The sequence below is a fragment of the Anser cygnoides genome, chromosome 7 (assembly GCF_040182565.1).
Source record: "Anser cygnoides isolate HZ-2024a breed goose chromosome 7, Taihu_goose_T2T_genome, whole genome shotgun sequence".
NCBI lineage: Eukaryota > Metazoa > Chordata > Aves > Anseriformes > Anatidae > Anser > Anser cygnoides.
In genome coordinates, this window is record NC_089879.1 from 18,302,419 (window position 1) to 18,327,990 (window position 25,572).

Sequence of the window (25,572 nt, forward strand, 5' to 3'; positions counted from 1 at the left end):
AAGTCGATTGACTGGCAAACTAGCTACTGTTCTCAGTTACTTGTTTCCAAGTTTAGTTCTCTTACCTTTTCTTTTTTCCCCCTCCCTTTCTTCACTAGTGAAATTTTCTTCTCTTTTTCTTTCCCCACCTCCCCAGTCTGTTTTGCTGCCTTCCTTTTTAGGCAACCAGAGGCTGTTATTGCAGAAATAACAAAGGAAAATGCTTCTCTCTGTTGTAACTTGTTCTGTCAGTCTCCCGTAAGCTGCTGTTCTCACGTTTACCTCACTGGGTTGGGTTTCTGAAGACAATTGTTTCATGCTACCACGTAGAAAGCACTTAAAGGAAATGTAGCTTAAGAAAGCAAGATAGCTATGTTTTAAATTAAATATTAACCAGATTTAGACGAGCTCAAGAGCATTTCAAGTGAGGTTAACTTGTTGGGCTGGTGAACAAGAAAGAACTCAAGCAGTGAAGAATAGGCATGGGAATACTCTATTCAGAGGTACGTGACTATTTTCTGCACAGTAACTGAAGCTATTGAAGCTGTGGATATACGGTAGTTCTATGTTGTTGTTGTTTTTTTTTTTTCCTTTTACGTCCTCACATACACAGGCTTGAAACCATGGAAGTTCTTTTCCTTTGGAAATGCTGTGCTTTGGCTATTACAAATTGCAGAAGTGCTGTTTGTAGGAGCAAAGAAAGTGCAGTAACCAGTGTAACTGTTGTGACTTCACAGAGAAAGTATGTGTTTGTTCAACATTTTTTTGCTGTTCTATGTTAATATCAGAGAGATTCTGAGCACTGTGTAATTAAGGACTGCAAGCAGACTCCTCGGCTTATGCTGAATACAAATAATAAAGGTAGTACCTAAGGAAACCCCCTGCCCCAGGACTGCTTTAGGAATGTGATTAAAAAAATAAATAAATAAAACTAGCTCTTATCTTTATGGGTTTATCGTCAGACTATCGTCCATTTAGCACAACTCTGAATTTCAGCATAGGTGCTACCTAGACTTCCTAGTTGTTTTATAACCTTTCCATTTGTACACTTGGAAACAAACAAAGGTTTCAGTTCTTTTTGGTTGTGAATACGGTGAGTTGTACTGCTGTTTCTTTTTCTGGAGATAACATCACATGGCTGTTCCTTTAAAAGGTTACATTTTGATGCTGAAAGCCACCCTTTTATTTTTAAAAGGCTATTCAATGAAATTAAACATCATCTCCTCTTTCAGTATTATAGAAAGCTTGAATCTGTGCATTCATATGTTGATAGGCTGAGTAGATTGAGTCTTATTCTGAAAGTATTTGTTTCCTCTTTCCAGTTCTACTACTCTGAGATAGTATTGTACAGGAAACCAGTCCTCTAGCTGAATTAAAGTGGTGTTTAGAGAATGTTCAAATGCTGTCTCTATCTTCCATGCTTATTAATTAATAATTTCATATGGTTTGGTATCCCTCCTGTAATTTTTTTTTTGAGTGAAAGGTAATTTGCTTGGTAAAATAGGGTTCATTTACACCTGATAAAAATCTACAGAAGTGCAAATAAGAAAGTCCAAGTTTTATTTGCTGCGAAGTATGGAAGGGATGATAGTATATTCCTCAACATCCTGAATATGATTTAGACTTTCCTGTTTAGTTTGTAGCATGCCTTTGCCTGAATTTTAGCACACAGGAAGACTGTGGATTGATTCAGAATATCTGGATGTTATGAAGTGACTCCATTTTTGTCTGAACAGCTGGTGTTTGATGTAACTTTGGCAATCCCTTGCAGTTCTTGAAGGAGAAGGCAATTATCACCTGAAATTGTTGTCCCAGTTGCAAGACCAGATTTACCTTTAGCTTCTTCTCTAATGGCTGAATGCTTTGTCCTTAGTGCTTTGCCTCACACTTCTATCTCATGTTTGGTAGAATTTGCTGAATATCTGGTGGCTTACCACTACCTCAGCAAATCTAAGCAGAGGAAAATACAAGAAGCTCCAAAAACAAGCCAGGAAATTCAGATGTAGCAACTCATCTGAATCTGAGCAAATTACCAGGTCCTGATTTCAGACATATGGCCCATAATTGATTCTACAAATAAACAATTCCATAGAGGCGTTGTCCTTCTATCTGACATTTTTACTTTCACCCCTTATCTGGTGATCTTGTACTAGTGATTTTAGACATCCTTGTCTGTCCTATGACTACTTCTCACCTTTCCTGTAGCCTCAGATACTGAACAATGAAATCCTCTTCTAAAGGGCTCGTAAAATGTGTTTGTGTAACGAGATATTCTGATCTAGCTATAGAGCTTTTGCTTAAAAGTCCATATTCAGCTTTTCTTTGAACACCTGACTTGGGTGACCATCAGTCATTGCCACGTATAATCCTCAACACCAGATTTCATAATAACCACACAGGTAGGCTCTTGCACAGCATTGTGTCTGGGGCTGGTTCTTCCAGCAGAGCACGGGAAGGCTCTCTGGAGATGTCGATGTCCTTGAGTGCCCCTTGGTGGCTGCTCCCAAGCCAAGTGAGCTTGCTGTCAGCCTTGTATCCATACAGCCAGGTTTTGAAGAGCTGCCAGGTCCCCCTTCTTTCATCTCCCACACAGCACGGTTCCCAGCGCCTGCCCTTTGCTTTCTTCAGTCAGGCAGAGCCGTGTGCTCTGTCCATGGAGGGTCTGAGGTAGTTCCTGGTTAGCCCTGATTCTGCAGCAGGGAAAGGGCACCACTGGTGAGGGTGGGATGAGTTTGGTGTCGGGATTCTGTCTTCTCCATCCCTTCTATCGTATGTTTTGTGCAGCATCGCGCTGCTGGGTTCTGGTGTGCAGCTTGTGTCAGTGTAGGTGGTGCTGCAGGAGGGTGAGAGCAGAGGCGAGGGGCTTTGCTGCAAGACCATTCAAAGAGGTGCTCGCTTCGTCTTTACCTAAGCTCAAAGTCTTGGTCCTGCTCCCTGCCTTTCAGACCTGGAGCTCTTGTTTGTACTGGGTGTAAAGCCCGGTCTCCTCTGCTACACTGAGGAGCAGGGCTAGGCCTCTGCTGAGCTCTCTGGGGTGCTCAGGTCACTGGGAGCTGACAATGTGGTGTAGGTGAGAGCTGTGGACTGCAAACCTCTCCAGAAACTGTGAGCTCAGTTCTCACGGATATTTTCCTCAGTTCTTTTTTTTTTTTTTTTCCCTCTCTTTCTCTCTGGGAGCACTGGCCTTAGTATCTCATGTGCCTAAGGAGAGGCCATAGACTTATATCTGTCCTCCAGTTGGCAGTGCATCTATAACAAGGGAAACTGTGAGGCTTCTCCTGGCTGTTATACCCTTCTGGGCAAGGGCAACAGCTATTTGAGACTTCTGCTGTCATAGTCCTGCACTTCTCCACAGCTGAGTCAGTCTCAGTCCGAGTTGTGAATCTTGGATTCTTCTGATACTGCCTCCCAGTTGCTCTGAGTATGTATCTTGTAAGTTTCTTTCCCTCTTGTGCATGTTGGATGGCTAACAGTAATAGAGTATCCATAACATGAATCAGAAGCTGGTTGTTTAGCTGCACCACTACTGAGACAGGCTTCTAACACTGTGGAAATCTGGGTGAGGGCTTCCTGACTTATAGTCTCCTTGCTTTTCTGTAGGCATGAAATGAAATGTGTTTTCTAGGGTTTCACGTGGAATCTATTGTCTGTACGTAACATTGTCAGGACTCTGTAGTTGCCTCAGTGCTCTTTGTTTAGACTGTGATAAAGGATAAGAAATAATTAAGAAGATTATTAATAAATTAATAATCATTAATAAATGATAAATAATAAATAAAATGATAAAGGATAAGAAAGAAAAACTGCAGGTAATATTTAAAGAAAAGACCTGTCTGAAAATATAAATAAGGTGAATGTTTTTAATGTGAGAAAAATTAAGCTAAGAACTGGAGAGGGTGGGGAAGTGGCTCAGTGTTCAGGGCTAGATCTTGTAGCATATTTAGACTGTGATAAAGGGAAGATGAGAAGGAAAAACTGCTGGTGATATTTAGAAATGCCCTGTCTTGGAAAATGATGAAGAACCTCAGTACAGAGGAAGAAAGAAAAGAAAGAAAACTCTTTTCTTTTTGAATGGAGAACTTCAAATGTTACCAGTCTGCCAGACTTCCCACTGTTGGGCTGTGTTAGGCTACAAGAAACTCATAGCACTCCTGTTATTCTCAGCTTCAGTTGCTGTGTGTCATCTCTTACCACCATCTTCTGGAAGTCGCCTAGAATTACAACCTCTGTCAGAAGTGCCTGGCAGTTTTGTATGATGTGCAAGTAGAAAGCCAGTATGGACAGTACAAATGTCTTGTGAATCATGTTGGTTGATGAATATTATCTTTTCTTTTCAGCCCATTTGCCAGGCAGCATATAATAATGATTTCAATGAAGTTCAGCTCCTTTTGGATAAAAACAGCAATTACGTGAATATCCAGGACAGCTTCGGTGGAGATACCCCTTTAATTTGTGCATGCAAACAGGGAAACAACAGAATAGTTAGCTATCTTCTAAAACGAAATGCTGATGTCAACCTCAGAAACAAGGTAAGTGGCCACAGACTCACCCTTTGCACTGACTGCTCTTTAAGACTCTTGGAGTACATGTGTGGGAACATTGGCAGTTCTTCCAAACCTTGCTTTTGTTTCCAGCTGAGGCATGTCTAACCCCCAAATTGTAATTCAATAAACCTTTATGTTTCTTTTTATCTCCTCATTTATTTTCCTGACTTGCCAATGTACACAGGATACAATAAACGTTGCAAACCTAAAATTCGTTCTGTGTTCGTGTTCCCAGTTTAGGTAATACAGCATGGCATCCCCGTCCCCAATATATTCTGCCTGCAGCAATTTGCATTTGTCCTGCACTCCATCTTATTTCTGTTCCTTCCGTTCCTCTATCTTTTTATTCACCCTAGTAAAAAGGAAGGTCTGAAGGACAGCCTGTCCATTTTTCTTACAGCATGTCCATTTTGGGCCATGATGTAACACCATAACCTAGTTTGTCAGACTCCAGTTTGAGGAACTGTAGGGTGTTTAACATGAGTGTTCTTTAACACCCAAGTCAACAGCTCTGCCCTTTACTAGCTTTGGTACATGCAATATTCAAAGATTTTGAAACTCTATTCTCACTGAGAGTCTGCTGGGGGTCTTGCTACTTCCTCTGTATCTCTATGTGACATAAGCTCTTATAAGTCCGTATAGTAATAATTCAGTAACCAAACCTCTGTAAAAATGAGCTGTGGGGACTCTTCCTGATGATTTAACCTGCTAGGTAGGGGTAGAGATTTACACTCTTCTGTCTTTCCCTCTGCAGTCAAGTTTGCAGGCGTACTTTTGGAATCCTTTGGATCCCACATCCTTCTTTCATGTGGAGCCCAGTTTTCATGTGTCTTTTTGAGTTAAATGTGCTACCACTTGAAGGAAGCAAAATGCATGTGCCAGTTTCTGCTTGAAAATCAGAGAACTATTTATAGTAGATAACCTGGGGGAGGGAAAGATTGTGAAATATAAAAGGATCTAGTATTGTCAGTATTAAACAGATATAATCAGATCAGTGAATCTGATACTAATCAGAGTTATTTTGTATTTAGAAGGACCGCACTTGTCTGCATTATGCTGTGAGAAAACGGTTTACCTTCCTTGACTATGTGCTCATCATAATCCTCATGCCAGTTTTGCTTATTGGATATCTTCTCATGGTGAGTCTGGAGGAAAGCAGAAAAGCCTCTGTGTCTTTACATTTCCCCTTATAACCTTTCTTATTGCGATATTTTAGGCCAGGAATGCTTACAGAATGCTCTTTTTGAAGCAAGGACTGATGGAGAGCAATGGAAGAAGCAGTGTTTTTGCTACAAGCGTAGCTGTTGAAGGGGCAGAATTGTATCACTGCATCAGTTTGGCATTTGCAGAAGCCAGACATTTATTTATTTATTTATTTATTAGGAAAAACAGTATCTAGCCAACAGCTACTTAATAGTGTATGCAGATAAACTGTCTCACTGTGTTATTCTTTTCCTTGCACCAAACAGATCTCAAAAACTAAGCAGAATGAAAACCTGATCAAGATGTTGCTTAGAGCTGGAGCTGATGTTAATGCTACAGACTTTGTAAGTGGGTTTATGCAAATGTAAATATGGCTCATATGCATACAATGTTACTAAAAGCAAACTTCAGATTCTTCAGGGTATAAAATACTGCTTTCAGAGTAGGACCAGGGACTGAACTGATTTTGATGTAAGAGGAAGATTCAATGTTTCACATTGACACTTTGGCAGGAGTTTTGTAATGTACACAACTAATTCTCCACTGACAGCTCAGTGCAGCTTTCTGATCAAGCTTATTATTTTCTTAGCTTTAGAGCCAGAATGACAGTTGTTACAAACACAGCATCTAAAAACCAACGTGATGTTTTTAGATGTGCACTTTTACTTTAGGCTATTATAATTGACTTTTAGCTTCTTGACTGCTGTGATATGTACCCCTGGAGGGAATGATTTTCTGTGTTTTTTAACTTTGTCAGTCCCTTTCTGACCAAAGTCTCTTAGAAGAGTATCCAGGCCAGCTGGGTTGAAATACTGATGTATTAAATACCGGATTCTATAAAGATTCCAGTAATATAAGGGTCCGAGTTTCACTATTTATGAGTTCTTGGACTGGAGTAGATTTATGGGCAAAGGTCATGCCCCAGTGCTAGACCCTGTGTCTTTTCTTGGTCTTCAGAGTGCATTGATCTACCATGTGTAATGTCTGTGTTGACTAGTCTACTTGGGTGTGGCAAAGAGCTCCTCTCCTCTAAGGTAGAAAAGGAGAAACCACAATTTCACCAGCAACCAAATTATAAAACACTTAAGCAATACTGTTTGCTCAAACTTAAGGCATAGTTGTTGAGCTAAAGATTATGGAATCCTTTGAAATAAGTAAAGAACTATTGGCTTCCTGATAAAAGGTATCAGACTTGTTTTAGCAGCTACATCGGGGAGAGGAATGATTTTTTTTTTCCTGTTGCTCTTATGAGAACGTATTTTACTGTGTTGTGCATTGGGAAATGAGATGTTTTTTATGCATCTAGTTGTTAGGGGAAAAATGATAAGGCATAGAGTGAAATTGATAGTAGCACTTAACAAAGATCTGCTAAAGAAGTGATAAAACTAAAATTCTTCTGCTACTGTTTCCCTTCAGTCCGGTAGCACAGCCCTTCACTATGCTTGTGAAATGAAAAACCAGGCAGTCATTCCTCTGCTGCTTGAAGCTAATGCAGATGCTTCTGTAAAGAATCAGGTAAGACAGTGGAGTTAATAACTATTTCCTTATCAAGAGGGTGAATAATTACGTTGTAGGCCTCGGTTGGCGTACAGCAGTTAAAAAAACCAAACCAAAAAATGACAACAAAAGGTGCACAGCTTCTTGGCATCAGACTTGTTTGCTGTGGGGGTATAATACAATATTTGCCCCTTTGCCTTCATTGGCAAGAGCAACTTTGAAGTCCACATTCTTCACTGTCAGATTTCTTCTATTCAAAACTGCCTAGATGTTCACTGGATTGGCAGATCTCGTAGCTGTCTTTAGAATACCTCTGCTTAACTCATAGCTGTGCTACATTTGTTCCTAAGATGCAGGCTGCAGGGAAGTGTTAAGAGCCCTCCTAGGTGCTTTGTTGAGCACCATTCTTCTGAAAGGGGCTAAGTCAAGCTGCTGATGCTCTCAAAGAAGCTCAAATGTTGTCCCAAGAGATACTGACCTGGGAGTACCTGTACTGCTCAGCTGAGACGAGCGAACTTTTGTCCATATAGATCTTGAAATCAGCTCTGCAGTGTCTTTGGACATTAGCCCCAAGAAACAGTGGATTGGCTATCACTACCTAAGCGGGGGCAAAGACTCTGTCCTTGACTTTAGCAAGAGTAGTATTAGACCTGCTATGTTTGTATTTATCATATTACAATGTATTTCATCTGTCTCTTTCAGGATGGGGAGACTCCTTTAGATATTGCAAGAAGATTACAGTTCAGCAACATTGAAAGCATGCTAAGGAAAACTTCCTAGTGCTGGATGGGATGCTATCAAGGACTCTTGAACATGCAGAAAATTACCCCATCTGGCAATCCACCTCTGACAACTGCAGGAGTCCTGCAGAGGACTGTGGTCTGGTACTTGATAGAGTTTCGGTCCAAAACGACCTGTTCTTTGCTGCAGACTTTGACTGTTTTTTATGAGACTTGTCAGTATCCCCAAGGCTGTGTGGGTTGGAAGGCGTTCATTTGCTTCTACTAAGCTGTGAATGATTACAATAGTGGTCAAAATATTGCCCTTCCCTTCTGCTCCCCCAGTTTTACTGCCTGACTTGCACAGACAAGCAAGTCAATGGTAAGACTTCTGTAAACCTAAACATTGCACATGATGATTGGCAGCTGATGGAGTAATAAAATATCCCTTAGTGTGTGTTACTGGTTCTTTAGGGGATATGCTTGACAACTGAACAGTATACCACAGCAGCTTATGCAAGGTCTGGCACCCTACCTCTTAGTATTTCTCTTCCAACAATGGAAATGACTTGTCAAACAGATCTCTCTATTCTACTTCCTTCCATCTCTGCTACAAGTTTCACACACCTTAATTCTCACTATGTTGCTGTGAGGGAAGGTTTATCTTCTCTTTTCTCAGATAAGAAACAGCAAGAAGAGATTAAGTTGTTGAAGTCCACAACCATAGCCAGTTCCCAGGTTGCTTTAATGCATTAGTAAATAACAATGAAAATATGTTAGTCTCAGAAGAGAAGCAAGTGTCTAGACTGACTACCTTTCCAATATAAACAGTTTACTAATAGAAAAATAAATCAATAAGTGAAATGCTGATAATGGGAGCCAGATGTGTCATTCCCAGGGGACTAGACAGGGCAGTATGCTTTTAAAAGTGGTGCATACAGCAGAGGATGCACATACCAAAAAAATAATAATAAATTAATATTTCTTCTCCTGCATACATGAAGGCAGTAGAAAACCAGCAGTCGTAAGCAATTTGTTAATGTTGCCTGGCACTTTGCGATTTAATAACGCACTAGTAAAGGGGAATCTCTCCTTTCAAACACTGCTGTATCTTGCTTCCTTGGTCTAATGGATCTTTGTTTTTATTGGCAGTTTTGACCATTTTCTGTAAGCTGTCATAAGTTTGGGAGATAGGTGCCATGATCAACACTGCTAATGGTCTCTAGACTAGGTGTATGGGCAAGTTAGCATGTGTTTTCTGTGTTGCAGAAAGCAGATGTATTTTTTAGTGTACTTGTCCTATTGGATACTGACTCCAGCTGCAGAGGGTCTTGTTTGAGCAATATGGGCTCAAAGACCCACACAGAAACACCTGGGAAATAAACTACCCTGTCTGAGCCTATAGCTATATACAATATGAATATAATGGCTATACCATTTTGGGTATAGCCTGGGGACAGTATCTACCAGATCAACTTGTGGGTCAGTAGATGTGAGGCACTTGTTTGGATAGCATCGATTTAGTATGAATTTAGCTGCTATCTCTTCGGGCTGGAAGGGAAAACTGTTGACTGTTTTCCTGTACCGAAGAAATTTTGTGAACAAAGAGTGATCAAGACATACGATTATGTAAAAGTCAAAGCCGAAAGCCCAGAGTGCTTTCAGCAACTCAACTGATAGTGTCAAGAATACTATATGGGGTGGAAGCTGTATTGCTTGGAGTGCAGTTTGCCTGATGCATCTGCATCTCTTCATTCCTCAACTGCCACCTGTGGTCTTTGTTATTGGGGTGTTTAGAGTGTATGAACAAACCCTTGGGTGATGTGTGGGCAGTGAGGGCAGGAGAAAACTTGGATGAGTCCAAAAAGAAAAGGCTGACAATTTTTCTGATATTTGGAAGTCATTGATTGTCTGCTCAGACTCTTATGAGTGAAAATAATCTTGTTGGTCACGACAACGTTGGTAAACGTGAAGAGGGAAAAAGAGGGAAAAAAAAAAGCCAAGCTCTCTGTCAAGTGGATAAATGATTTAATTTAAACAAAGGTGAGTTGTCCTTTGACAGACAGATGAGCAAATCCCATTTTTGTGTCTTCATGGGATAATGGGGCTGTGGGGTACATAAGATACACAAGACAACAACAGTGTTTAGTCTTAGGAAAATCAGTCTTGTACAAATAAAAGCTGTCCAAATTAAGTGCTCCCTGAAGAGTATGCCCAAATATCTGTTTTCAGTTTTCATTCCCATACACATTAACCTTCTTAAGAAGACGCTGGTAACAATGACATCATGTAAAACCTCAAACTTTGTGGAAAGCAAGGAACAAACAAATACATGTGAACACCTATAGTGGTATTCATTATGTATGTCTGTGTGTTTCTCTCTTCCCCAGGCATCACCCTTATCACCAAATAAAATTTTTGGAGGTTTATACTAAATGGATCAACACTCTACGTGTGGTTTCAAAGATATTTTATCATTAGTTCAATGATTTTCCGATACATTCTCTCAGTCGCATCAAGGCCCCAGATGAAATCAAGATGTCCCCACTCAGGAAAGTGCTTATAGTAACAGAGATTAGTAATCTGAGAAAGTAGCTTTGCAATGTCTTTTGGACCTGCAAATTTGTCTTGTCCGCCACTCCAAACAGCAATGGGTGTGCTTATCCTCTCTATGTTGTATACAGGAGGAGTAGGCTGCAAGAAAGGGAGAAGATCTGAGTGCATGCTGTTATATTAGAAGCTGTGTTTAGAGAAAGGATGCTGTGCAGGCATCTCTCTGTTTCCCTTCTGCACTCGCTACAGGAAAACTGCAAGGATCAAGCTGCCCCTCTGTTACGTTTATTTCCCTAGCCCCGGTCCCTACCTCCCTTGGAAGGGAGTGATCCATCATATTTATAGACCTTTCTGAAATGCATGGCTACAAGTTGTCCTGGAGTTTGACACCTGCTCATGCTCTTCAGAGGTGGGCATACGGGAGTTTATCAGGGAACGACTGCGGAGCTTATTCATGTGCATACTTAACATGGGTACTTCTTTAATTTTTGCTGGGGCAACAGTTGGTCTTAGTTGTTATGTCTGTGACTTATTGTGACTTGTGACTTAACCATATTGCCTTACCTGGTTGTATTTCTTCATGTTTTCCTTCAAACCATAGTCATAAGCCTGGAATCGGTCTGCATGTGCTATCTGTGAATGTTTTAACAAGGACAGATAAAATGAAAGTGTATTGTTAAGAGACAGAGCAGAGTGCAGGAGGTATTTTCCTCCCTGTGATTGACCCAAGGCTCAGACAGAGCATTTTGGCTTCCTCCCACCCCTTCCTCCAGCTGCAGGCTTCCACAGGTACTGAGGATGGGTGATAGGACGAGAGGCTTTATTGCCTTTGCCCTTGCTAACATTCTCTCCTGATCCTCAGCTGCCACCCTTGTTGTGTTTTGTTTTTAAAGTGCTGTTTGTCTAAATTAACTAAGGTGGGGTCCCCGTTTGTGATGTGGAGTTGTGCTCAGTTTTCACCTTGGCAGGAGGGCCAGGCTGTCTAGTGCCTGTCAGGGCTCTTACTGGTTATCTAGTGTAACGTATGATTTCTCCTCCCACACCTTGTTGTTTTGTGTGTCAGCAGTGTCTGGTCTGCTGGTAGTACCGGTCACATTTTCAGTGGCTCTGTAATTGTTAGAGAATTTGGCTATATGTAAGTTGTGCTCTGACAGCAGTTTTGAGGTGGGACATTAGACACATGGCATGGCCTTTTGAGCTTCTCTTGTCTACAATACATGCCATATGCCCTGTAGGACTGAGGAGTGAAGAAGTGTATACATATCTGTTGTGTTTTTATTGTTATTTTATTTTATTTTTCCACAAACCTAACATGTAATTTCATTTGTGAGTGACTGTGTAATACATGGTGAGAGAATGCCAGTATCTCACTTGGATTTTGTGGTTTAGAAAATCTTGACTTCAAGGCTTAAGTGGTTGGGGATGTGCTAGAAATATACTTGGTATATCATTGCTTTTGCTGTTTTCTTCTATAGTATCCGTATTTACTATAGTATCTGTGTTTACTTTCTAACCACTTGACCTTATTAGAGGTTGGCAAAATAGGCTGCAAAGCCACTGACTGTCAATGGTTTGTCCTCATTTCCTGGCTCTGGGTGGATATATCCCAAGTGACCTACTGTCAGGAATTTTTGTCAGAGGAGCACACAGATATTTTACACCATAATGTTTGCAGAAATGGGGGATCTGTCTATAGGATATATGCAGATGGATCATGACTCAGCATGTGAGTTACCTTGGAGGCATGCAGTGATGTGCTTCTGCTCTGGATCTTTTTTGCCCTGGTCTAATTCAGAGGATGAGCAGAAAAGAGCTCAGATCTGCCAGTGTATAAGTAGAAGCCCACCTTTAAGGAATTGGAATCCAGGAAATGGACACTGGCATGAGTGGCTAAGAGGATTTTCTAAAAACCTGACTGTTGGGAACAAGTTTTGCTTGTCATGTACTGGAGCATTATAATGCAGTTCCCCCACTTTCCCGTTGTGCCAGCAGAAGCACTTGTGTGGTTAACTGGCTTTGGGAGGTGATCCAGACTGCAATTAACCTTCTGGGAGAAAAGCTTTAACCTGGATCACTTTGTTCTGGCTCATCCCCTGGCTGCTCACGTTTCCGCTATCTTCCTACTGCCTGCCAAGTGCCTCAACTGTGCTCGAGTGCTCCTCTGCAGCTTTCGAGGCAACTGTCTTCACAAATGAAGCTGAAGGCTGGAAGCCACTAGACCCTAACATGCAGAAAGGTCTGATACAAAAGGGACAATGTGGGTAATGGTCTGGTGAGCCATGGGAAGCAGTGCTTCCTTGGTGGCAGCTGCTTACGGCACTGTGTTGGGCAATTTCCCAGAACCACCACCTCTGGACTTCCCTGTAGGCTGTCAGTTGCATAAAAAGCAGCAGTACGAGTCTGCTTATGTCAGTACACAGTTATACCTGATGCCAGTGAATAATGTTCTGTACTGATGTCCCAGCTGGGGAATGTGCTACCAAAGCATCTGTTCGACTCTGGAGAGAAAGCAGAAGTGTTATAAAGGCAAGGGTTCAGTGTTGTGACAGAATAAAGCTGTGAAGGACCTGAGCAACATACTGCTGCTGTGTTAAAGCCCAGTTTTAATAGGATACTCAAATCAACATCATCCTCATATCAATATCAAACAGAAAACTGATAGGCAGACTTAGGAATAGCTGATTAATGGTACACATCCGCATGCAGAGCTTTCTCATGAGAGCGTCTCTGTTCATGAAGATAGTGCCACTGTGGAATCATGTGGTTCCTCAATGGCAGGAAAAAAACTTCCTGTCCTTTCTAAGTAGAATCCTCACCTTACGTTAACCCCCCCACAGGCATAAGTCTTTGAAGGTTTGTTTTTCTCTTCACTTTTCTCCTGGTGCTAAAGAAGCCAGCTTACAAAACACAGACTGCCTTTTCTTCTGCCTGCATTTTTATAGTTCTCTTGAGGGGATGTTCTAACTCCATCCCCTCAGGTTCCTCCTCAGGCTTGTTATCTTGCCCTGAGAAGCTGGTTGGTGACTTAACGCAAGTCAAGAAAGATCCTAAAAGGTTTAAATCTGTTGTTCAAAAAGGCTGTTATGCCTTTAACTGCTTTTGCATTAAACCTTTGAGTCTCATTGCTTTCCCATATGTGCTTTTACAAGTTGTCACAGATGGAGAAAAATGGGCCCCAGTCTTCAGAGATATTTTAATAATAAGCATTGCACAGGCCAGCTTCTGCATACTTTGGCCTCTGTAAAGGGGATTTAAGACTACAGAATCCATACGTGGGCAAGTATAGGGCCAACTCTCTGTCCTGTCCCCCTGACTGATGCACTAGTCCTTGTGAATCCCATTGTGCTGTGCTCCTCAGGCACAGGCGAGGCATTTCTGTAGCCCTCTGTGTTGTGGACTAAACCGTCGGGCCCAGTTCTGAGGACAGCAAAATGGGACGTGCTCCTTAGGGTAGTTCTTTGGGACCAAGTTCTAATGCAAGCAGTCTAAAGTATGGGAAGAGAAGCGGAGCTTTTCCTGTCTTGTAATTATTCCAGGGTTCAGAAGACCGTGGTGTCTGTGTGCTGAGGAAGAACACCGAAATCTGACTCCATCATCCACTGTCTCTTTTTGAAGAGCATCTGTGTATGACCAAAATCTGGTCAGATTGGCTCTAAAAGAGGACACAGCTAGGGACATATGCAGTATAGCTCCAGACTGAATTCAGTCCTTTCTTTCTGGGGTTGGAGTATGCCTGGTTTTTGGTCCCATCATTAGGTCTAGTCCTATTTGGCACTGTTCACACAATGTCCTGCATTCCCTCAGCCTGCTGAGAACTGTTGTGTTTTATGTACACTTACATGTGTGACAATTATTAGTTAAGGATGGAGTGCAAAATGCAATTTCCAAAATGGCTTTAGTTTACTTTGACTAGGTGTTGTTGCATATACATACCGTGTTCAGATTTTGCACGTTGCCCCCAGCTATATAACAGAGTATTTGTCCACAAAACTTATCCATGTTTGTACAGAACTCCGTCACAGGTGCTTTCATAAATCCAATCTGGTGCATGGTTCCTTTCCAGCCAAGTGTTAACTGAGGGAAGGGAAAAGTGCAACACTTTTTTTTTTTTTTTCTTGTTACAGGAGCATTTTATGCAGGAAACTGTTGCTAATATTCTTGCCTCTTAACTCTATAGTCAGAGATTTCTGAAACAGCTTGCCCTCCCAGTACGCCTTAAAACGTCTTCTTCCCCGTAGTGCACCACATGTCCTTCCTGACTCATTACTGTCTTCAGTCCTGGAGGAAACCATCCTTCCATTTCTAGTGTAGTGACCTTAGTGCTCACTCATTTCTGAAGTCTGAGATCATCATGGCTGTTATTCCAACTCTGTTTTAGTTCCTCCTGCACAAGGCCAGCAAGATGTTAGTTAACAGCAAGAGTCCTATGACGAGACAGTTTCACAAGTCTCCTGCTTCACTGGAACCTGCTGCTGCAAGCCCCATCTTCCTGTTCTCCAGTGCTCCCCCCCAGAGTTTCAGAAGAGATTTTCAAGAGCACTCTGTTCATCCCAAGCATCTCACCCCTTTGGAACCACTTTGGCTCAGGTTGAGGAACCCTGAAAGGGGCCTCTGAGGAGGAAGAAACACATACCCTGAGCAGTGCTGGAGGAAGATTTGCTACCTTCATCAGAGGGCTTGTAGCATGCGTGCAGGTGGTTACTGGGCCAAGAGCAAAGAACACTTTTACCCTTTCAGCCAGCTCAGGATATGTAGAAAATGCTATAAAGCCTACAAACATAGAAGAGAGAACCTGAGTTAGTGAAGACATCTTCCACAGGCAAAAATAAACAAATAAGCAGTAGGTAGCAAACAAGAAGTGAGACTAGATTTGCAGCCCGTCATCTGTTGTCTGTTTGTCTTTGCTGTGTGTTTTAGCTAAGGCAAGTGTTGATGCTAAATCCTGAAATGAATTTTATTTGGGAAGCAGAGTTCATCCTGAGGTTGACAGCATATCTGGACATTGCTTTTATCCAGTTTTTGCAGGTGACATGACAAGGAGGTTTCTGTGATAAAATCAGATTTTCTCACAAAGCTATCATTTAAAAATGTTTTTTTTTTTTTTCATATTATAGTCTCTAAAGGGCTATGTATGTTTGTGCTTCCATGGGGCAGTAGAATACCACGCAGAATACTGGGAACTTTAAGCATTTTCAACTGATTGCATCAAAGGCAGCTGAAGAAAGCATGAATGGTAAGTTTGTTTTGCCATCAGAGTCTTTAAATTCTCTTATGAGAGGAAAAGAAAGAAAAGGCCTGGAGATTTCACAATATATGGTTTTTCCACATTTTCTTTTCTTTTTCCAGGCAGTTAACACTAATGAATGGGCAGTTGATCATTTCTACTCAATGTTCATTCATGGATCTTGCACATAAACCATAAACATTAGGAACTTTTACCTGGTGCTGAAAGAAAGTTGCATTCAAAAACTACAAAGCTGGTTAATGCTGAAGGTTGGCACTAGGGGAAAACAAGTTATTAATACTTTTTATTTTCTAATTTTCAGTCTCTGACAATGTGTTTTTAAACAGTAATGTGGCCAGTTATATATGCACTCATGAACTGTGCTTTTAATTATAGGATTGGCAATAAGTCATACAACTTAGTAATGTGGAGGTTCTTTTTACTTGTTTTCTCTTATTTGAAATTTTGCATTTATGTGCAGTTTTTTCTTATTAGTTTTTCCTTACACTTCACAGGGAAAATAATTGTATGCCTTAGTAGAAAAGATGAACTTAATAAAAATTCCCATTGCTGAGAATTTCAGAAAAGTGCCCGGTGCCAGTACTTGGAGTACCCAGTAAGGCTACTGTGTCTCTAATTATTTAAAAGGTTAAATAATGTTTAGATCTACTATTAGATTTATTTGCTTATTAATGGTAACCAAAGCTGTTTTTAGAAAAGTTTCACATATTTTGCAGCTCTCCGCTCAGAAGGCACTTCTCCACAAACAAGAACAACTGGTGAGGCAGTGGGGAGACTCGCCTCCTGATCAGATGGGAATGCGAACGATTGTGAACCATAAATGTGCTGACCTTACCTGATGCGGTGCCTTCAGAGTGACCAACATAGTATACATCCTTCTGTCCAGTTTTATTCATGATGAAGTACAGCTCTGCTGGAATATCATATTTACCCATTTCATCAAAGCTACAGGGGAGAAACACAAAAAGCTGGCAGATTGTTTGGCTATTGCAGTGTGTGTTACTGAATGTCAGTCTTGTTCGTTGCACTGGGCAGGACCCATTCAAAGATGAGAAGGGGACAGAAGGATGCAGCTGTACTGACAGGTTGCCTGATGCCTAAGGCTCTCTGCAGAGGAGGAGCAAATTTTGTCTGTCATATGTGGCCCTTGGGGAAGTGAATTTAATCAGTGCTTTCACTAGCAGGGGTTACAAAACACATTTCTCTCTTGGTTGACTTAAGCCATGAGAGATCAGAGATTTCTAGACAGGGCTGCTCAGCCTGTTCCAGCTTGCCTTCCTTCTCACAGAGCTGTCTCCCTTTTTCTCAGCATCCCCTTTCAGTTCCCAGTGTCTGAAATCTCTTCATCAGCCAGTGCTCCCAACCACAACTACTACTGACCATACTTTTTGGTCTTGATCTTTATTGTCCTTGGCTTGTGCGGACCCTGTTCTGATGATGTTTTAAGTAAAATACCCATTAGGCTGAAGCTATCTAGTTCCCTTGGACTTTCTGTCTTGAATAATTCCCCATTCACAGAGTACCTGAACTGCCAGAACTCTTTCTGGCTGGTTTTAAGGGTCTTGTGTTTTGAAGACCAAGTGTTCCCTCGGCTGTTTCCCAACCAGACATCATAACCGGCATCTGCAAGTATGAAGCCTAGGCTGTTGTTGGGCAGGTAAGAAATCCAGTGGGTGGCGTCTCCTAGAAAAGCATGCTGTAGGAAGACTGCAGGCTTTTGCCCTGGAAAAAATGAAAGTATTCTCATATTGGAGCAGTAGTTAATGTCAGTTTAAGATTGGAGCGCAGGGTTTAGTTTGAGAGGCTTTAAACCTTTCCTGCTTATGGAAGCTCCCAGGAGAACTATGTATAGATATTGGGCTGAGAAAACCTAAGGATTTGTCCCATGCAAGCAGTTTAACCATTTAATGACAGGAATGACAGATAAAAAAATGTAATGAGGTGGCTAGTCCCCACCTACCTCTGTGCTAGATAGCCAACGTACAGGTCCTACATTGAAACCAGCTATCTACAGCTGAGAAATGCTGAAGGCAGAACAGCATGTGGAAGAGAGTATCCTGATTCACGTAGGAGTTGGATCTCAGACCTTCCTTATGTCCTATAACCGTGTCACACCTGTATTTTGCATGTTCCTCCCACTGGGAATTCTGAAAACAGCAAGTATGTATCCATCCTCGGTGGTAACTTCATACTCCTCGCAGGGGTATCCGTGATATCTGATAATTTCACTCTGTGGGAAGCCAAAGAAGAGCGTGTTAACATAAAAGCCATCCTCTTTTGGAGCATAAACAAGCTGAACATGCAGGCAAGGCAACCAAGTGTGGAGCTCTTGTCATGAAGGACCTGATGAGACCACCTACACCTAATTTTGCCAGTTCTGTGAGTCAGAGCAAGGGGTCCTGGATTACTTTGTGTTGTGAGAATCTACTGCTCTAAGAAGGGGTTCAGCTTCTCCTGCCGCCATCCTGAGCAAACAGGTTGTTACAAGACATTGTTAAGAAAGATGATTTTATAAGAAAATCACAGTTTTAAGTATAGCCCACATTGTATTCATCGTGCACCTGTTAGGTTCAGATACATGATGCAGGCAGGGAAAGCATGTTGTTCGGTTTGGTATAGGCAGGACTGAGCTCTGTGTGCTCTGGCCACAGTCTAAAGCTGAGTCCTGCTGCTGGGGTTAAAATTCAGCAGCCCGGATCTCCAGTGCCCTTCAGCAGGTTCTGGGGAGTTGCTTGGCCTCTGAGCCAAAAGTGGCAGCCGGCACACTGCTCCCGTGCTGTGTCTGTCCTGGTGCGATGCACAAGGTTCCCATCTGGCCCTGGCCCATCCCGACCTGGTCACAGCAGTCCTGACCCTAATGCAGTGGCTTTGAAAGAGGCAGGTTGGGAAAATGGGCGACCAGGAGGGGACCCTTCTTGAAACCTCCTCACATGGGCTGTTAGACTCGGTACCGTGGTGGCAGTATTGTGAGAGACACTTTAAAAGAAAGGCAGAGAAAGTGCCACAACTTACAACGTTCATAAAGTCTTCAGGGTTGCGGTGCTTCATGTGCTGTGTTCCCTCTGAGCCGAGAGTGAAGGGTGCTGTGAACCCTGCTGAAAAGGCAGCTCCCTGGGAGCAGAGCAGCACGAGGAGGCACCACATCTCGGGGCTGCGTGAAAGAGCAGAGGCACGTGCGTTTGCTGTGGGAAGGGAGAGCTGGGGAATTCCACAGGGAGACCCAGGTGGGGAGTCTCTTGGAGGTTGCCCCGGGTGTTCCCCAAGGGGCTGACAGAAACACATACCTGTGTGAGGAGGGACTGTCTACAGACTGCACTGTGTGACAGGGACAGTTGCAGAATGGTGGAGGGAAACACCTGGGGACACCACCTGAGAATATGCCTGAGCATGTTGTAGAGGACAAGTGAATGGTGGTTGGTAGGCATGGCCAGCTCCTGCACTGAGTCAAGCAGAAGCTTGACATGGAAGTACGGGCACCTGGGATGACTATCGCCCAGACTGGCTGCCTATATGTGCCTCCGCTCCTCTGCCAGCAGGAGAGTGAGAGGATAATCCCTTTGTTCAGGAATGAGGTGGCGGAGGTTTGCTGAGGGCTCTCTTTCCACCTGTCCCCTCCTCCGTCAGATGCAGTGCCATTCCTGGTGCTGATCAGCAGCGTGCTAGGGTGAGAGATCAGCCAGGGAAGATGGTGAAGGGTTACGTAGGGGCCAGGAGTGATTCAGAGGCTCAGAGAGGATGTGTGTTAACATAAAAGGCTTAGGGAAACACACTTGCACCAGACCAGTGCCAGCTTGTGCTTTCACCATGGATGATCTGCCCCAGACCATGTTACAGTTCTGCTGGAAATTAGTTCCTCTGAGGTGACGGTGCTAAAAAGATGACCATGTGTGGCCACCAAAAAGCCTCGTGAGTCAGTTCCCAGTCAACCTTTCCTTTCAAGCTGACACTGGCTCATCCAGGTCTCCATTTATCATCCCCGTAGGCATCTTCACCAGCCCTTTGCTGCCCTCTTCATCCAAGAGCCTCCTCTGCTATCTCCAGATAACTGCGTTTGTGCTTCTACTACTTCTGAGCCCAAGGTATCTCTCTTGAAACTGATGCCTGTCACCACTGAGAAACTGTGGAATGATTCTTTTTAGAGCAGTAAACAATGGAGACTGCCTGCATGTTGCCACGGGCCTGTATCCTTGCTCTCTTTGAAAGAGCTGTCATTGCAGCTCTTGTCATGGGGAGGTGACACCTTGCTCTTTCCTGGGCCCACTGATGATCACGTGGGAATTTTTCCGAATAGGAATTAGAGAGTACAGTCTATCTAGTGCCAGATTATGTTGATACCTCCTACCATAGATAAGATTCCAGGGCTTAGTCATTTTTTCCCCAGAACTGAGTCAATAAGTATAGGAACACTGCAATCTATGAGCCTCCCTGACCTTTCTGTCATCATGCAAATTTTGTTTCTAAAGTTCCCCAGAAAAGGAAAGAGCATGTTATATGCCATAGGAGGCTACTGAGTGTGTGACTATGAGTTAAAACTGCAAGAAAATAGCAAGAGAAGTGCTATTGCATACAGTGCTCCTTACCTACACGAGAGCTGCAAGGAGGTAGGATAGGAATTTTCTTTCTAACACAAAGAACTGTACAAAAATGATTCATCCATGAAGCTTACAATTGGGCTTACACTTTCTGGAAATGCCCTTACACACCTAATTATTATTGTGTGCTGCGCCTGCCTGTGTGAGGAGAGAATGAGGGCTGGGAAGAGAAAAGTAGCAACCATTCTGCTTGTAGATAACAATCTTAAAGGTCAGGCAGGCTATCAAAAGTTCAGCAACAGATTCCCTGGGACAAAAGGGATGAGTAATGCAATGTAATGTTTCAGCTCGTCAAGGCTTCTTGTGGGACTGCCTCACCAGTAATGACTGGGGACATTGCTGCTCCTGTAGGCCGGGTTTCCTCAGAACAGGGCATGCTTCTGTGACTGAGGGGTGTTTATCCTAGCTCACCTTTCTGTCCATCCTGCTATTAACTTTTGATGTCAGTTTCTGTCAAGTTCAACACAAGCCTGCAAAGTAGTGGGGCTACCAGGAACTCCTGAGAACTGTTTGCTGGGGAAGGACTGTTCAGGGGGATTCGTGCCCAGCTGGGGGGAAGGCAGCCGTGACATGTTCTGCAACCAGCTGAGCAGTCAGCACGGGTAAACTAGCCAGCTAATCAGCATTCATACAGCTCCAAAGTAGCCACAGCATGCGTGGCTGGTCAGGAGGGTTTGTGAGGGAATTTCATAGGAGACCTGTCTGAATTACAGGTTGCATTAGGAAGTTAAGCAGTCTTGGGAAACAAGTCCTTTTGAAACCACGCATTGGTAGGTCCACTAAACACAGAGAGTCCAATTTTTAGTGAAGGACAGAGGTCCTCATTCAGCCACATTTCTGGAGTCTGCTTCTAGCGTAAGACATCTGCTACGGCAAGACGTGCCACTGTGATGTTTATTTGGACTGGGAAATGGAGCTGTCGATCAAGGGAAGATAAGAGAGTACTCCCTGGCAAGTAATGAGGAAGGTGATCAGGATCTGTGGGTGTGAGGGAGAGGTACCCAAGCACTCTCTGAATCTCCATATAGGAGAAGGAATTTTGTCTTTTTTCTGATCTTCAGTTTAACCTTTAAATTTCAGTGAACAAATTGAAAGAAGCCAAACCTCCTGAGTCATCAAAAAACTGGAATGAAGCAGAGTTTGGAAACACCCAAAGCTTTAAACTTCACATCAAAACAAACACCATTCAATTCTCTTTATATGTGAAATACTTCTTAATTTTTGTTGTCCAAACAGGAAGCCTCCCAGCTACACACTGAGTCAGCACAACACTCTTTTCTGTTTTTTGCCATTTTGCTCTGTTCTAATGGGAATAAAATGTCTCCCTCTCTGTGCAAGAGGGAATAAAGCATTTTGCTAATGTCTCAGCTTGCTTTCAAATCACTAGCAAGACTAGCTGAGGCAATGTAGAGGCTAAATTACTTTGGGTTTGTTAGGGCAAACTTTTCTCAGTGCACTCTATTATCACCTAGCTTAGCTGGCATAACTCACAGACTTCCAGGTATTCACCTTTTAAATCAGATACAGCAGGCTAAGTAACATCAATCTTGGCAGGCCAGTGCTCCCTTAAGCTTCAGGAGCAAAGACTTATAGTTAGGAGCTTTCAACAGCCATTTTTATTGAGAGAAATGAAGTCATAAGGAAATATTGGACTTGGTAAACTCATAAAAAACATACATAGAAGGAAAAAGGGTCAGAGAGAGAAATGCCCTTGAAAGTTCTTTAGGGACTTTTAAGATTTGCTGAAACTAAGTTATAAAACTTCAGAAACTTAACCATCTAGCTTTGTGCTTTAAGCAGTATAAAACTTACTTCATATTGGCTGTGAGGCATACACACACCAACCACAGCAGCAACTATGACTGAATGCATATGAGAGTCTGCTGGCTTACTAATAAAACATACGTGTGCATGGGACTGCAAGAACAGAACATCCAATTTACACACACAGCTGCAGACCTTCATTCCCTTGCTCTCAGACTGAATAAAACAAGTAGAGAAAAATGAAATATTTGCACTTTTTCTTCTTTTTGTGCAGGTTAAACTTCTTTGTCTTCTAACTTGAGCAGACATGCACTTCTATGCGTGGCAATAGGCTAACAGATCAGAGAGGAAATAAGCTGTCTATTCTTACAAGCAACAACACAAAACAAAGACTGCAAAACTTTACGGAGACAGGCAGCAGAGAAAGAGACCATGATCATACATGTACAAGCAACTTACCTCTGCTTTGACTGCTTTACTTGTGTCCTCTGCTGCAGTTCCTTGTCTGTCTCCACCAGCAGACTGATTCACTGGCAGAAACCTATGCCAATAAAAGGAAGTCAAAACACAATGAGCACTTCAGGGTAGCAGCAATGAGTGTCATGAGTTGGCAGCATGTATTGAAGAGCATGTTTAAGTGCTGATTTGGCAGTGCTTCAGAAGTGAGGAAATCTTTGTGATGAAAAAGATCATCCAGTTAAATTCACAAAACCATGGAGCAGGAGAGGTTAAGAATTGCTTACATACCAGTGGTTACGATATTTAACACAGACCTGGGTGTCCTAGTTCCCCGAGGCTGTGGCAGACCTCGACCTGTACTGTCGCCCGTCTCAGGGGCTGCTCTGAATGTAATATTTTAGGATGAAGAGGAAGCAATGTCCAGCTTCCCTCGACATACTCTCTCAAGAACACTCTTTCTGCTGCTGCTTTGCATTTATTTATGTTAATTTTAAATTTAGCACTGTGCACACATTCCCAAATCTGTTTTTCAGTGAGCACCACTGCTCCTGATACCCATCTTATTCTAGATTAGTCTCTCAGAGTTGACATGGCTCCTGCAGGGATCCTCTGGTGCCAAAGAAGGCTTGAACACTTCATATAACCTTTCTCACAGGGAGGAAGGGGGGGGGGGGGCAACAAATAAGGGTTCTAGTTTCTCCTAAGCCATTTTCATGAACTCTGAAAACATAGTGTCCTTAGAGACCTCTGCCTAACCGCTGAGTTAATTGCAGACAGCCCAGGGGCTCAGCGCTCACTGAAATTGGCCTGGTGGCCGTGGCCAGAAGGACACGTTCCGTGTCCCCAGGCAGCTAGGCTGCAAAGTAGATTTCTCCTACCTGAACACCAGTCCCTTCAGCTAATTAAGTCGTAAATGTCTTTGGGAGAACTTGTATTTTGTCATGGACTGATGAGCATTTAGAAGAAGACCAGGTGAAAGGTATGTGTTCTCGGGAACATGGCTGCAAATAACACGGTGCCGCTGGGTGGTGGAGAAAGGAGAGGAGTGATGTAAGAACGGGGTGTCAGAGTAGCCACAGTAATGGTTCTGCTCTACACGCAAAGCACAGAACTGTCACACTTTGGGCTGTGATAAGGTTAGTTTTCTTCATAGAGGCTTGTATGATGCTGCGTCTTGGATTTTTAATGAAAATAGTGGCGACAGCACACCAGTGTTTTAATTGTAGCAGAGCAGTGCTCACACTAGGACAAGGACTTTTCAGCCCCTGGTGCTGCCCTGCTGGAGAGGAGGCTGGGGGTGCACCCAGCTGGGAGGGGACAGAACCAGGACAGCAGGCCCAGACTGCCCAGAGGGATGTCCCATGCCGTAGGACACCATGATCAGCAACAAAATTGTGGATGAAGAAGGAGTAAGGGGGGCATGTTTGGAACGATGGTGTTTGTCTCCCCAATAACCCGTTAGGCCTCAGGAGCCCTGCTCTCCTGGAAGGGGATGAACGCTGGTAGGAAGTAGCGAATGGATGCCTGGTTTTGCTTTGCTTGTGTGTGCAGCTTTTGCTTTACCTAGGAACTGTCCTTATCTCAACCCAGGAATTCTCTCTCGCACTTTTACCTCTCTGATTCCCTCCCCCATCCCACCTGGGGCAAACGAGCGAGCGGCTGGGTGGTGCTGAGCCGCCTGCTGGCGCTAAACCACAACAAGAGCATTCTGTGGGATGATGGAAAAAGTGATTTCTCAGTGAAAAACACTGTAACTCAGCAGCTTTGATGTCTCTGCATGACAAAAACTTTCAGCAGAGCATAAATTCATCACTCAGAAGGGCTCTGAGACATGATGAAACATGTCTCTCCTCATGTCCCAAGCTGGGATCCACAGTCCCCACGATGTTTCCAATGCTCCTTGTCCAGCCTGATTTTATTGGTTTTCCACGCCAGAAAATTCAACACCCTGACTCTTATGTGTTGTCCCAAGTAGCAAAATAGGTGCACAGCTGTGATCTCTTTCCCAGGTGAATTTGAAGGATGCTCTGGCTGCTTTCAAACATACAGCTATTGCACTTCCAATCCTAAGTACTAGAAACACATAAAATAGGCCTCAAGTCCTCATGCATTTCCCTCACAAGCAGTAAGCCAGTTGATGGGCTTACTCTCTGGAATGCTTTGTCCCCAGGAAATTATATTGGGTGGAAAGGATGTCCCTTCCTGGAGGGAAGCTGTTTTCTTTGGGTCAAGCTTTATTTACATTTGTGGAGCCCTTGACCCCAAGGAAATGGGATGGGCTTCAGCAGTGGGCTCAGAAGATGAAACAGGCCTGTTGGTTGTGTTGGAAGGGAAAGGGATAGAAGTGGAATTGGCTGTGGTTAATTTGTTTGGCTAATGAACCATTTCACAGAGTAATATTGTGTGAGCTGTGAACTGTCTTAGTGTGACAACTGTACCTGCCCTGTTTAGCATCCCAGGCTTCACCCACATTGACACTTGATTCAAGTGGAGAATGGGGGTCTCACTCTGAAAAAAGGCCCCCTAAAATGCACTGTGTTTCTTTTCGTGGTGAAGCTAATGGCATTTCCTCGTGGAGGCACGGTGAGCCACAATGCTGTAACCTAATAGCCATGGAGGCTACCCTTCAGGTGAGTGCCTCTGTGCAATAACTATGTCACTGCAACGAGGTTTGTAGAGGCAGGTTTTCCCCAGGAAATGGAATAGGATGACATTTCTTCAGCACTGTTTTAAAGCAGTCCTTTCTTCTAATGGGCAAAGTGATCTAAATACCCATGGGCTGAAGATAACATTTTTTTTCTAGAGATGTTTGGGTGCCCTTTGTTTGAGTGTTTACTCCCCAAAGAGGCTTCTCAGAGCTGTGATAAAGGTTCAAGCAGCTCAACCCTGTAGTAGTTAGCAGCTTCCATGCAAATTAGCAAGAGATGTGAAGTTCCTGCTGGGTTCAAAGTGGAACTGGAGTGCTGTTGTTGCCAAGATGAAGTGAATTCCTGCCTCCCACCCTGGAGAGTTCAGGT

At 43.1% G+C, this 25,572-nt stretch overlaps 2 protein-coding genes across 2 annotated transcripts; one reads left to right on the forward strand and one right to left on the reverse strand.

Annotated features, from left to right (window-relative positions):
• On the forward strand, positions 1 to 8,401 carry ANKRD22 (ankyrin repeat domain 22). The gene is made up of 6 exons (XM_013195254.3): positions 1 to 482; positions 4,317 to 4,508; positions 5,555 to 5,662; positions 5,993 to 6,070; positions 7,143 to 7,241; positions 7,926 to 8,401. Exons 1-6 carry the CDS (start codon positions 462 to 464, stop codon positions 8,001 to 8,003), a joined length of 576 nt encoding a protein of 191 aa, XP_013050708.2. The 5' UTR covers positions 1 to 461; the 3' UTR covers positions 8,004 to 8,401.
• Positions 8,402 to 9,965: 1,564 nt separating this feature from the next.
• Positions 9,966 to 22,806, reverse strand: LOC106045158 (lysosomal acid lipase/cholesteryl ester hydrolase-like). The gene is made up of 10 exons (XM_013195566.3): positions 22,556 to 22,806; positions 18,753 to 18,891; positions 17,856 to 17,970; positions 17,264 to 17,462; positions 16,576 to 16,685; positions 15,129 to 15,265; positions 14,429 to 14,569; positions 12,922 to 12,993; positions 11,060 to 11,128; positions 9,966 to 10,636 (listed from the first exon to the last, which is right to left on the reverse strand). Exons 2-10 carry the CDS (start codon positions 18,882 to 18,884, stop codon positions 10,403 to 10,405), a joined length of 1,209 nt encoding a protein of 402 aa, XP_013051020.3. The 5' UTR covers positions 18,885 to 18,891; positions 22,556 to 22,806; the 3' UTR covers positions 9,966 to 10,402.
• Between the last annotated feature and the right edge of the window lie 2,766 nt (positions 22,807 to 25,572).

Bases quoted from the DNA above. Each gene is read 5' to 3' on its own strand.
- LOC106045158 (XM_013195566.3), bottom strand. From the start codon at position 18,884: ATGTGGTGCCTCCTCGTGCTGCTCTGCTCCCAGGGAGCTGCCTTTTCA. The intron at 17,463-17,855 runs GTGTGACACGGT...CATTTTTTCCAG, and splicing joins GAGGAACATGCAAAATACAG to GGCAAAAGCCTGCAGTCTTC. The intron at 15,266-16,575 runs GTAAGGTCAGCA...CTATGTTTGTAG, and splicing joins CTCTGAAGGCACCGCATCAG to GCTTTATAGCATTTTCTACA.
- ANKRD22 (XM_013195254.3), top strand. From the start codon at position 462: ATGGGAATACTCTATTCAGAG. The intron at 5,663-5,992 runs GTGAGTCTGGAG...TGCACCAAACAG, and splicing joins TTATTGGATATCTTCTCATG to ATCTCAAAAACTAAGCAGAA. The intron at 6,071-7,142 runs GTAAGTGGGTTT...GTTTCCCTTCAG, and splicing joins ATGTTAATGCTACAGACTTT to TCCGGTAGCACAGCCCTTCA.